The sequence below is a fragment of the Hordeum vulgare genome, chromosome 6H (assembly GCF_904849725.1).
Source record: "Hordeum vulgare subsp. vulgare chromosome 6H, MorexV3_pseudomolecules_assembly, whole genome shotgun sequence".
NCBI lineage: Eukaryota > Viridiplantae > Streptophyta > Magnoliopsida > Poales > Poaceae > Hordeum > Hordeum vulgare.
The window spans coordinates 512,560,698-512,573,174 of NC_058523.1; the positions used below are offsets into that span (position 1 = coordinate 512,560,698).

General features: G+C 45.1%; 2 protein-coding genes across 2 annotated transcripts; one reads left to right on the top strand and one right to left on the bottom strand.

Annotated features, from left to right (window-relative positions):
- The first annotated feature begins 399 nt into the window (after window positions 1-399).
- LOC123401000 (armadillo repeat-containing protein 6) lies at window positions 400-3,800 on the top strand. Its single transcript, XM_045094716.1, has 8 exons — window positions 400-605; window positions 698-991; window positions 1,165-1,448; window positions 2,169-2,297; window positions 2,748-2,870; window positions 2,985-3,092; window positions 3,180-3,358; window positions 3,475-3,800. The coding sequence occupies exons 1-8, from the start codon at window positions 473-475 to the stop codon at window positions 3,596-3,598; spliced, it is 1,374 nt and encodes a 457-aa protein (XP_044950651.1). The 5' UTR covers window positions 400-472; the 3' UTR covers window positions 3,599-3,800.
- Window positions 3,801-4,043: 243 nt separating this feature from the next.
- On the bottom strand, window positions 4,044-8,822 carry LOC123401001 (peptidyl-prolyl cis-trans isomerase CYP40-like). Its single transcript, XM_045094717.1, has 10 exons — window positions 8,458-8,822; window positions 6,373-6,873; window positions 6,043-6,130; window positions 5,895-5,947; window positions 5,553-5,657; window positions 5,051-5,126; window positions 4,920-4,957; window positions 4,724-4,837; window positions 4,487-4,570; window positions 4,044-4,403 (listed from the first exon to the last, which is right to left on the bottom strand). The coding sequence occupies exons 1-9, from the start codon at window positions 8,692-8,694 to the stop codon at window positions 4,559-4,561; spliced, it is 1,224 nt and encodes a 407-aa protein (XP_044950652.1). The 5' UTR covers window positions 8,695-8,822; the 3' UTR covers window positions 4,044-4,403; window positions 4,487-4,558.
- Window positions 8,823-12,477: the final 3,655 nt, after the last annotated feature.

Consider the following 12,477-nt stretch of genomic DNA (forward strand, 5'->3'; position numbering starts at 1 on the left):
TTTGTGTGGCGCCGACAGTCGGGCGTCACACTACATTGTGTGACGCCTTTGTCTTAGGCGCCACACCGTGTAGTGTGGCGCCGATGCCTTAGGCGTCACACTAGGTCTCAGACGTCACACAACGTAGTATCGGGCGCCACACAGTGTAGTGTGACGCCTAAGACAAATGCGTCACACAAAAGGGTCAGGTGGGTGAAAAATATTCAAACATAGTTCAGTGTGTGCATTAGTTTGGTTTTTGGGTCAAAAAAATTCATTTTGCCTCGATAGGTGTGGGGTGTCTTGCCTTTGGACAATCTTAAGCGTTGAATTTCGTTTGGATGGCTGATACGTGGGCGCATGTTGCGGCGTGACCAGTTGCCCTGATATCTGTCCGAGGGGAGCGGAAACCCCACACCAAACCCTTCTTCTCCCCACTCTTCCATCTGTTCACTCCGCAGTCCGCACCGAAAAACAACAAGCGGGGCAGGAAATGGCGATCGCGATCTCGCAGGAGGCCTTTGACGACATGGTCCGGGAGAACATGGAAGACCTGGGAATGGACCCCGAAGAGGCCCTCGCCGACGCCGTAGACGCCCTCACCCTCCAGGGCGCCAACCTCTCCGGTACTCACGAACTCCTCCCCATCCTCTCCAGGGCTTCAGATCTCCTATCTCTCTTGCACGCGGTGAACTGAGCCTCTCACCGCATCCTGCAGGGATCATCAGACGCGTGCCTGGGGACGCCTCAGCGGAGGAGGTGAACCCGGTGATGCGGGTGCTGGACGAGCTGAAGGCCTCCTCCAGCGGCAGGTCGGGGGAGGATCTTGATAGGCTGGCCCCTTTGCTCGACGAGTTGCTCGAGCTGTGCTCCGGCGAGGGGGCGGAGAATGCGGCCGTGGCGGCGCGGAACGGCGGCGTGGAGGCGCTCGTCGCCCTGTGCTCGTCGGCTGGGGTTAAGCAGGAGAGGCTGCTTGCTTCGGGCTTGAAGGCGCTGAGCTCCCTGATCCGTGGTATGTTGCTGCCTCCGCGAATGTTCTTTGATAGGAGGATGTTCTATTGACTTTGCGTTCCAGACTCCAGAGGATAGATGTGAGGGTTTTAATTTTCTCCATATGATCTAGCCATCTACCAGAACAGCATTCTCTTTTCGTTGTCTGACATTTGGGGATGAACTAATCTGTAGATGTGGGGAGTACTGAGAAATTCAGGCAAAGCCAAGGGCCCAAAATTGTCATGGATATCTTGAATGGAGCATTGGAAAATACAGATGTACTGGATGGTGGTTTTGGTGTCGTGGCAATGGCATCTGCTGGCAATGAAGTTGTGAAAGATGCCTTCATGGACTTGAAGGTCGATGAACTCATTCTGGAGGTTATGAGGAACAAATCGAATAGTAAAGTGCAAAGCGTGTATGATGCCATACGTGTTCTTCTGACACCTGATGATAACCGAGTGGTGGCTTCTCAAGTATGTCCTATGTGCTTGTAGAATTATGTCAATACTTACCCTAATTTTACATTAACAAGTGCATCATTTTGGTTTGCACATTTGTTACTCGGTTTGAATTTGATACTCATGAAATTAGTTTACCGGAGATAAATCCATATGGGGAAATTTGATTGAGTTATAATAAAGTGTTGTCTGTATGAGATGCATAGTAGGCTAAATTAGGTGTTAAAATATAAATTTGGTAGCTTTATTTTAACTGCAATCCAGCATGATGTATAAATAGTGGTGGACGTCTCAATGTAGTTAGATTTCGTATCCACAACAACAACAACAAAGCCTTTAGTCCCAAACAAGTTGGGGTAGGCTAGAGGTGAAACTCATAAGATCGTATCCGTAGGAAAATATTGACATGAACTTTTGGTGATGGTTAGATACTAGACAGAATGTTCACAAAAAATAATAGTAGCTAACTTGGTATCACATGGTTTCATATTTTGAACATTCTGGTTTCTCAATGTCATCAGCACATGTACATCTTGCATTCTTGCTTGCAAGTTGACACTGCAATTTACTTATATATCACCCGATGCATCCCGATGCATTTGATTTTAATATGTTCAGTTTATGACTTCATTATAAACTCATGTACCTTAATAATTTGTCTGTTAAGGAATTAGGCCTTCTTGTATGAATGAAGTTTGGATCCAAAGAGATGAGATTGACAGACTTGTGATGCAGGTATATGGATATTCACGGAAATTTGCAGAAATTGGCGTCGCAGAAGTTCTTGTCATCGCACTCCGCAAGCAAGTTGCTCCATCCAGCTTACCATCAGCTTGTGCTGCTTTGAAAGCAATTGCTGTTAATGTAAGAATAAACTATGATATATGCGTATCCCATATATGATACTTAAAACGTTTTTTTTTGTTATGGTTTCAATTTCTGCAGTAGTGAGGCTCCATTTTTCATGAGGCAATTTTTGGTATCATCAGTTTTAAACTTTATTTGGCCAGTAGAATATGAATTGCAGGCAACTAGAACATGAAAAGCTTGATGTTCATAAAATTTCCGACATGTTATTGTTCTTCCTTTTACTTATGGTCCTGCGTATGAAAAACTTATTTCCTACTCCCTCCGTCCCAAAATAAGTGTCTTAAGCTTAGTACAAATTTATACTAAAATTAATACAAAGTTAAGACAGTTATTTTGGGACGGGGGGAGTATATGCCTATATGGAATTGTGATAACAAATAAAACAAGTCATTTACCCTGAATGCTTTGAGAACCTCACCATCTTTAGTTCTTGTGTCACCACAGGAAGAAATATGCCGGTCCATATCTGAAAATGGTGGGATTGATGTCCTTCTTAAGTGCATCGATGAGGCTGGCGTACAGAAGAACAAAGTTATAGCAAAATCTTGCTGCTCTTTGCTGTCTAAGGTATGGTAGTATGGCACAGCACTGCAATATTACTGTGCCGCAGGAATCCCTTCTTTTTCTATGAGAAAAATCCTACTTTGATTAAATCAAACTTACATCACATTCTTCTTGAAGCTGGCTGGAAGTGATGCAAACAAGGCCAATATCATTCAGCAAGATGGTTTTGATAAGTTCTTGACGTTAGTGTCCAGATTTTCTGAAGACCCGTCAGTAATACAGGAGGTAATACACACAAATGTGCAATGCTGAAGAATTTGTATACTGTATGAGCCATTTCCATATCGTGTAACGAGCTAACTGAATGTGTAGGTAATGTCTATGGTGCAAATCCTTACATTGCGGTCACCAGAACATGCAGCCCGTGCAGTCGCCCTAGGCTACGGCACTCTGGCCATACAGACAATGCAAAAGTTCCCATCCTCCGCGCTGACTCAGAAGCAAGCATGTCTTATGATTCGCAATCTCGTGGTCAGAAACCCTGAAAACAGGTATGATGTAGAAGCCACATCCCTCTGAAATCTACAACCCTGCAGCTGGTGTTTACTCCCAACATTCTGTGATCACGCTTCTTGCTGCATCTCAATGCTTGTTTTTACCATCGCAGGACGATCTTGCTTAATGAAGGTGTGGAGAAGCTTATCAGGAAAGCCAAGGCAATACATGGAAGCTGCAAAGCTGCTGCCACAGATGCCCTGAGAGACCTGGGGTTGGACAACTACAACGCGTAGAAAACCTAGATAGCCCACCGCTTGTAAAGTTTGCCTATCTGAGGATGTTTTTGAAAAAAAAAATATCTGGTCCCATTTTTGTGGGGATTTTGAATTGTGCGGTTACATGTTCTGATTACGTATGTATGTGCGAAGTTCGAACCTACAAACAGAAATATCCTGAGCTACTGAATCTATGACCTGCTGCATGAAGTTGGAAAAAGAAATGCAACCTGCCATGATTTTATATGCTCCATCTGGTTCTCGAAAAGCTGATGTGCCGCGTATGGGCATAACTGAACTTGTTTATAGATTGGATACTTCGAATTCATCTGCATAGATTTGCGACTATGGCAAACTATCCTCTAGGCTGAATCCTGAACGGTGTGGCACCTCTGGTTGTCTGGCTGCAACCTACCTCAACTTTTAACCACCTGTGGTATAAGAACTCATCATCGGCCATTCCTATCTGAATTACAGTGTCATTGCTCTTAAAGGCAGGCACCGTTCAACGAGTTAGTTTTGGTAGGGTTCATGGGCCCTCCAAAATGCATGGGCCAAGTACAAAGATAATACAACAGAATGTAAAAAAGACATGTCATGGTGTCGACAATGTCTCGTTAATTCTCAGAAAAAAAATCTTCATCAAGAGAAGTCGTCGATTAGCGGCAATATCCAAGAGTTCAAGTCAATGAAAGACATTTCTCTCGACAGCATTGCAACCACTTCTACACAAAAACGCAAAGCAAAAGGTTCAGGTGCCCCCCACTGTTTTCCGTCGTCTAATGGGATTTATATTTCTCCCGTGCGAACTCCATCAGTATAACTGCAAGGAAGAAAGCATGAAGTCAGAACGCATAGACAAACTACAAGCCCCACAAAACTATTGCAGTAGATTCTAAGAATAACCTGAAGTTTTTCACCGGGCGGCTCCCAGTATGTGTGACAGACGAAACAATGAAAAGGCGCTTGCTCGGGGCATCAGTTTTTATCCTACAACAACGACATAAAAGATCATCGGTTACGCGGAAAAGGAAAGAATCTGGTTTGGTCCAAGCTTCACAACATCAGCATTTGGCAGCCAAATAGTTCAAAGGTCGAAACTAAAGAATTTAAATGGCGATGGATGTGGTATTAGGAAAGTACTTCATCACTTTTCACTGAACTTGCTGCCAATACTTCATCACTTTTCTCTGAACTTCCTGACGTCTCGAACATCTTGGAGAATGCCTTCCGCTCCAGATTACGTCTGTCAGTAACCTGGGGTAATCACAGATGACAAGTCAGCAACATCTTGTATGAACAATCATTAGTCCTAAAATTCATACCGCGATGAACTAACCTTCTTCTTTGCAGCAGCCAGCTCCCGTTTGATTCCTCCTGAGGATCAGAAATGCAAAAGCCAACACTCTTAGCAGCAAATAGGGGAAAATGCACAAATAGTCAATGGAACGGCCAATAGAATATACAAACCATCGTTTGGCTCCAACTCCAACGCACGCTGGAAGCTCTCAACTGCAGCATCAATATTCTTGAGTACCATGCGTGCCTGCATTCCAATACCTTATTATTGACAAGCCAAGTTTGAAGCTGACGAGAAGGCGCTAAGAATTAATATTCCAACGCGACAAGGACTACAAATAATATTGCAGCAAGGCTAGCAAGAATTTAAGTTTTAGAATGTAGTACGCATAGACATAAAAGGATGCTCAAGTGGCACAGATGCAAATCTCCAATTTTTTGACGGAAATGCACATCTTCACGTACAACATATAAAGTAAGATGTACTCAAGGATGAACACATACAAATAAGCCAGTTTGATTCCACATAAATGCAAGTAGTTTGAGCGTACAATGTAACACGGGGAAGGTAAACTGTGCTGGTCATAGTTTTGTCAAAACATGTTTGTAGTGCATATAATCTCCACAACATTTGGTCCATGGACAGTATATTACAAGGAAGTTTAACACTGACCTGTCCTTGACGGAAAAAAGCTTTAGCGTTGCCCTCCGTTTCACGCAGTGCAAAGTCTGCATCTAACAAAGCACCCTCCACATCTCCCAGCTTCAGTTTGCATGCCTGAAGAAGTTACAGGTGACTTCTATAGACAAGAAGAGACAGTGATTTCACAAGGAAAAAAAACTGAAGTAGTGATCTAAACGCTCTTATATTTCTTTACAGAGGGAGTACCAAATAGAATTTCTCTAAATGTAGTACTATAGACACATCAATATATCTCGGCTCATATAACATGTTTACTTTGCAACCGTTTTTTTTCGATCTGTCCATGAACAAGTGGCAGAAAGTTGAACTTACAGAACTATTTGTGAGTATAATTGACTTTGTTTTCCGCAGTGCTGAGCTGTTCTCTGGAAAATTAATAGGTTGTTAGGATTAAAATGCACCTCTATCCATAAGCACCTTAACAAAAGTAAACAGCGATAAGAAACAAATGAACAGGTACCTTGATCTATCTCTTCTTTCTCCCAGCAAATATCTAAATACCGCATAGCTTTTCTGTACTTTCTGAGTGCAGCCTTGTAATCATGTTTCTGTAGAGAGGCAGAAACTTCAGTTGTAAGTTCCAAACAGGAATCAAATTAGGTGCAGTATTTTTACAATTTAAGATGATATGCTTACCCATTTTATTAGTGCATCTATGCTTTAACCAAAGAATTGAGCAATACATGGTATCAATGCATTATATGCAATGACAATGAAAACTTCCTTATGTGAACCAAATAAAATTAGCAAAGATATGAACAGAAAGTGCAGTCCATTGAGCAGCGCAAACCTTAAAATTTTCATTTCCAAAAGACTTTGCAGAATCAACAGCATTAATCCACCACAGAACGTCTGCAGGCTTTTCATCGAGGTCAATAGGCCAATCAGGATACATGTCGCCATCTTTGAAGAAATTTGCAACTCCTTCAGTTGAACCTTCTGGCAGTTCCCCACAATTAACAATAGCAATATCAGCAGTTGGAAGGTCAGCTTCTCCAGCACAAACATGCTCCATTGCGCGAACCACTCCCATTCCTTTTACAACCCTCCCGAAAACAACATGTTTCCCATCAAGGTGTGGTGTTCGGGTGGTAGTGATGAAAAACTGAGATCCATTTGTGTTGGGACCAGAATTCGCCATTGATAACATCCCTTTCCTCTCATGCTTCAAAACAAAATTCTCATCCTCAAAATTCACTCCATATATTGACTCTCCCCCAGTTCCATCACCAGCAGTTATATCTCCACCTTGCACCATAAAACCCTTGATGATACGATGAAATGATGAACCCTGAAGAGTAAAATTTACCCAAAAAATAAGTAGTTGAAGTGTTAAAGATCCCGTACTTTACAGAAGTAAAAGGTATCCTGCAGTGGTCCCCAAAGGAAGAATCATTGCTACCATGAAGAATACACAACTCTAGTTCATAACTTCATATAACAAATGCTTGTCTTGGTCATTCTTTCAGAAAAGAAAAGATTATAAACTTAAATTCAGTGGTTAGGATAATGCTAACTCTGTGCAGTTAAACATCAAAATCACCACCATTCTCTTACTAGAAAATGGAAAATAATTTGGTGGCTGCAAATGAAAGCAGGGCAATCTTGCCTTCTGTCTAAGAAAGAAAATGAGCAATATAAAGGATAGCCAACATGTGTTAGTCTCTGCCACTACGGGGTACACAGTACAGAAGTGCCGTTATCCAAAGTTGGATCTCTGTCAATCCAACAATTAAGTGGGAGACTTATCACTACTTCACTAATGCTCTGCTCCACTTATGTGTTTTTCCCACATTATCATCCCAATTCATGGTTGAAGTTGAAGAACCGAAGTATTAGTCAATAAAGAACTATCACCAGAAAATAGTAGATCCACATTGACCATATAATACTGTTTTGTCACCACTCAGTTTGTCCTTGACTGGGGCACTTGAAGCACAAAACAACTACTGTCGAGCTAGGTCTACTTGGTTCTGACAGATACTGCTTCAAGGACAGTTTGAATGCGATTGTGCCAAGAAAAAAGCACCAGAGGCTAGGACCATACACAGTTCGTGAGCCTTAACATATGTCCAAAGTTAGAAAAATCACAAGGTACTTTCTCAACCTAATGAACTCCATATGACCTGTCTATTTAATTTAAGCATACTAGAAATCCTTTTCATAGTCCCACTATGCTATTGCCAACCATATAGCGAGTTGGCCTTAAACAAATGAATCAGTTCTCCACTTTTCCTAAAAGACTATGGTGCTTCCAAATTTCAGCAAGTGCTTCAAGAGACGAGAAAGGCAGAACCAGAAGCAAGTGTTGATAGCACGCTCTGCGAATGTTCAGTGACATGAGTCACATGGCATGGAAGGTTGGCCATAGTGTACCTGCACCAGTAGCGGGCACTAGTACATGGAGCATATTACCAATAGTACGCCAAAGCAAGGAGTAGTATAAAACAGTTTAAAAGCAGCAGGACTAATCGGAACGTTACAAGCACTAGTATGCACACTGAAGAAAGCACTAGCAGAAACAAAGACAGCAATAGCAAAATCCCCCAATCAAAGCAAAAAAGGCCCCCAAGGACTCATGTTTGGTTGATAAATCGTCAGCCGTGGACAGAAGCACAGCTCGTGCAATAAAACTACCAAACCCGGAACCTCTGAAACGAGAACCGGGTGATCTGATGCCAAACAATCTATGCGACTTTGCGCAAAACCTACATTTGACGGTGTTTGAAATCGAATTAATAGGAAGGGGATGCCTCGCTCGAATACCCGCACCACTGAACCCGGCCGCACCAAGCATAACCGACCGGGACCCGAAAATCTAATGCTATCAGGTACTGTATCACGACCGCACAGGGGGGAGCCAGGCGGGAGAAACCTTGTAGTGGAGCCGCGCGGCGGTGGCGGCGCTGACGCCCTTCTCCCCGGTGCAGAGCGCGCGGAAGTTCTCGGCCGTGCGTGGCACCACGGAGGCGTAGAGATCCATCACGATCCGGCCCTCCATCTCGCCGCCGATGCTCACGTCCAAGTAGCACCTCGGGTTGCTCACCTCCGCGGCGGCCGCCGCCGCTGGGGCCGGGGCCGGGGCCGCGGCGCACTCTCCCTCGCCCTCCATCGCCGCGCCGAGCGGGAGGAACCCTAGAGGTACGGAGGGGCTTCTCGGCGGTGGCAGCGCTGCGAGCAAAGGGAGGGGCGGCGTGCTTCGGGGAGAGCGAGGAGAGTGGGGTGGTGCGGTGCTGCGCTGCGTACGGTGGGTGGGGGCGTGGGGCAGTGTGTGTGTGTGTGGGTGGGCGATTCAAATAAGGAGGGAGGGGAACAGGAAAAAGTGGGAGGGAGGGTTTCGTTGGACAATTTCGCTGCGATTCCACTGTTTGCCCGAGGCGCGTGGGCCTGTTTGGTTTAGGGCATCTCCATCCGCGCCCCCACGCCCGCACGCCCGTTTTAGACGTCCGTGTTGAAAAGTTCCGTAACTTGCGTCTTTCAGACATCGTTTTTTGTTGGTTGAGTTCATTTTTGGACCGACGATCACAGACCGAACCCAAGGCGCGTGGGGAGGGGGGGGGGGAGTTGGATGGTCCTGAAGGAAAAGTGGCGTGTGGGACGCCACTATCACACGAGAAATGTTTCCTCCCCGCTAGATTTGCCCTCGCGCGTCACAGGAAGCCTCACTGCCATGTCTATCCCGGCGCCGTCCACCTGTTCACAGGCGCTGCCCCGCCAGTAGAAAAGGTCATTCCTCGCCGGTTTCGCGGTAGCCTCCACCCGTTCTCCTAGGCGAGCTTTTTCAGACCGCTCACCGACGGCTGCCCACCCACCAGTCGCGAGGTGTTCAACGATTGCCTGCTCGACCATGGACGAGGACGCGCTCGCGACTCCGATGGAGGAGGAAGTCGAGGACGACAACGTCGACGAAGAGCACCTCATGATCCTCGCCGCGCTGACCAGCCTGTTCGCGAACGATGCCAAGCTGCGGCGAGGTGGCTCGGCACCGGGCCACCGGAAGAGCAAACAAAGACATCGCATGGAGGGCTATTGCATGCTCTACGCCGACTACTTAGTCGATGCTCCCCTGCACAGCGAGAAAGTATTTCGGAGTCATTATCGGATGGACCAGAAGCTCTTCCTCAGGATTGTGAATGCCATCCGGGAGTTCGACGGCTATTACATTTGCAAGAAGGATTGCATCGGTACAGTTGGATTCACCTCACTCCAGAAACGTGATACGTCTCCAACGTATCTATAATTTTTGATTGTTCCATGCTATTATATTATCAACTTGGGATGTCTTATATGCATTTATATGCCATTTTATATCATTTTTGGGACTAACCTATTAACTCAGTGCCTAGTGTCAGTGTCACGCCCAAGATGCGACCCTATCCTCAATTTGGCACGAAGGCCTCGTTAGGGATAGAAGCGCACCTCGTCGTGTCGCAAGAATGGATATCGTTACAAGTACATGTACTGAAAAGAAGAGATATATATACAGAGTTGGCTTACACTCGCCACAAGCTACATCAGAGTCACATCAGTACATTACATAATCATCAAGAGTAAGAGCAGGGTCCGACTACGGACGAAAATAAACGACAAAAGAAGAACGACGTCCATCCTTGCTATCCCAGGCTGCCGGCCTGGAACCCATCCTAGATCGATGAAGAAGAAGAAGAAGAAGAAGAAGAAGAAGAAGAAGAAGAAGCTCCAAATGAACAATCAACGCGCTCGCGTCAAGTAACCTTTACCTGTACCTGCAACTGGTGTTGTAGTAATCTGTGAGCCACAGGGGGGGCTCAGCAATCTTATTTCCAAAGGTATCAAGACTAGCAAAGCTTAATGGGTGAGGCATGGTTAAGTGGTGAGGTTGCAGCAGCGGCTAAGCATATATTTGGTGGCTAACTTACGAGTACAAGAAATAAGAGGGGGGGAAGATCTACGCATAACGGACGAGAACTACTCATGATCAAATGAATGATCCTGAACACCTACCTACGTCAGACATAACACCTTGATCGGAGAAGGAACTCACGAAAGAGACAATCACGGTTACGCACACAGTTAGCAAGTTGTAATTAAGTTAACTTCAAGTTATCTAGAACCAGTGTTAAACAAAGTTTCCACGTTGCCACATAACCGCGGGCACGGCTTTCCGAAAGATTTAACCCTGCAGGGGTGCTCCAACTAGTCCATCACAAATTACCACAAGCCGCATAGAAATCCTCAATCACGAAGCTCGCGATCTCGTCGGATTCCCTAGTGGAAAACCTCAACTCTGAGATTACCCAAAGCATCACCGGAATCCCGATGCACAAGATATCTCGCCAAAGGTAAAACTAATCCAGCAAGGCCACCCGGTGTGTCGACGAACCCGATAGGAGCCGCGTATCTCGTTCTCAGGACACACCGTCTATGCAAAGTGGACGGGAACCAAACCTCGAGTTGCCCGTGGTGGCACCGCCGACTGCTAGGTGGGTGGACCAACACTCATGAGGAGCACTGGCCCGGGGGTTGATTAAATTAGTCCGCGGGTGCCGGCGGGTCCCTATGCATTATTATTAGGTTGTTAGGCAAACGTAGTACCAAAGTTGGGCCTTGCCAGACCAGCTTTAATCTAAAACGAATTATCAAGGGGGTCCCCATAACAACCCCGATCGTGTTAGGAGCGCTCATTTATGGAACATAACACCGGTAGCCGGAAACTAAGTGGGCAAAGGTGGAACAAAACACGAGGCTAGAAAGGCCGAGCCTTCCACCTTTTACCAAGTATATAGGTGCATTAAATTAAATAGCAATTAATATGGTGATATAACAAGGAACCCATGCTTTCACATGGAAGCAATGCACCTGCAACTAGCAACGCTAACACAGGATTAAGCAAGCAGTAACATAGCCAATCAGTGGTTTGCTAGGTTGAACAGGTTGAAGGTTAACATGGCATTGTTGAGAGGCTGACATTTAACAGGTGGTAGGCAACGAGACATAACCGATAGAAGCGATAAAACTAGCATGGCAACGATAGTAATGGTATCTGGGGAAATGATCATCTTGCTTGAGATCCCGCTTGGAATAAGAATGCCTCTGTGAAGCAGACGAACCGACGTAGTCGAACGGGTCCTCACAATCCGGCACGCTGTGGAACTCTATCGAGACGAAGCAAACCGGAAACACAAATCAACACACGGAATTCACCACACGATGCACAACACATATGATGCATGAGCAGTTGAATACATGCAAGTCACGACATGACAAATCACACAATCAAACACTACACATTAAGTGAAGTTCAATATGCAACGAGTTGCATATTGACGAAACTCCACATACGAGTTATTTAGTTCTATCCCGATTAGATACACGGCAATATTAAATGTGGTTAAACATGGCAAGAGGTGAAGCGGTGATTCTACATGTCATCCTAGTCGGTTAACACGTGAAACAAAGAACGGAGCTACATTCAAGAGACATGCACAACAGGAAGCACTAACTAAAATGATGCATGTATGCTAAAACCCTAACTATGCACTTACTCGAACCTACAAAGATAATCAAGTGCCACCTTATCACAAAGTGACACTTCTACGGAACTGTTCAGAACTGGGAACTAGTGTCCCCATTTGAATCCTTGGGTTCTCCTACCCCAAAACCATATATAACACTGCTATAAATGCGTGCGGAAAAACACCAAAAACAGCAAAGGAAAAACTACACAGGATCAAACTACGCTAATAACAAGAACATGGGTTGTTCCTGATATGCCAGATTTGGCATATTCCTCTTCTTGAATATCCCAGATTTGGAAATACATCACAAAACTAAACAAAACAAAAACAACAACAAAAAAAAACATATAAACATCAGGGGGTCCCACTGGTCATACTCACCAGGGCCCCTAATGGGT

What these genes read in the sequence shown, in the direction of transcription:
- LOC123401001 (XM_045094717.1), bottom strand. Translation starts at nt 8,694, where the DNA reads ATGGAGGGCGAGGGAGAGTGCGCCGCGGCCCCGGCCCCGGCCCCAGCG. An exon ending in CCGCGCGGCTCCACTACAAG is followed by an intron (nt 6,874 to 8,457) that starts GTTTCTCCCGCC and finishes TTTACTCTTCAG; the next exon opens with GGTTCATCATTTCATCGTAT. An exon ending in TTGGAAATGAAAATTTTAAG is followed by an intron (nt 6,131 to 6,372) that starts GTTTGCGCTGCT and finishes GCCTCTCTACAG; the next exon opens with AAACATGATTACAAGGCTGC.
- LOC123401000 (XM_045094716.1), top strand. Translation starts at nt 473, where the DNA reads ATGGCGATCGCGATCTCGCAGGAGGCCTTTGACGACATGGTCCGGGAG. An exon ending in TGAAAGCAATTGCTGTTAAT is followed by an intron (nt 2,298 to 2,747) that starts GTAAGAATAAAC and finishes GTGTCACCACAG; the next exon opens with GAAGAAATATGCCGGTCCAT. An exon ending in GTCAGAAACCCTGAAAACAG is followed by an intron (nt 3,359 to 3,474) that starts GTATGATGTAGA and finishes TTACCATCGCAG; the next exon opens with GACGATCTTGCTTAATGAAG.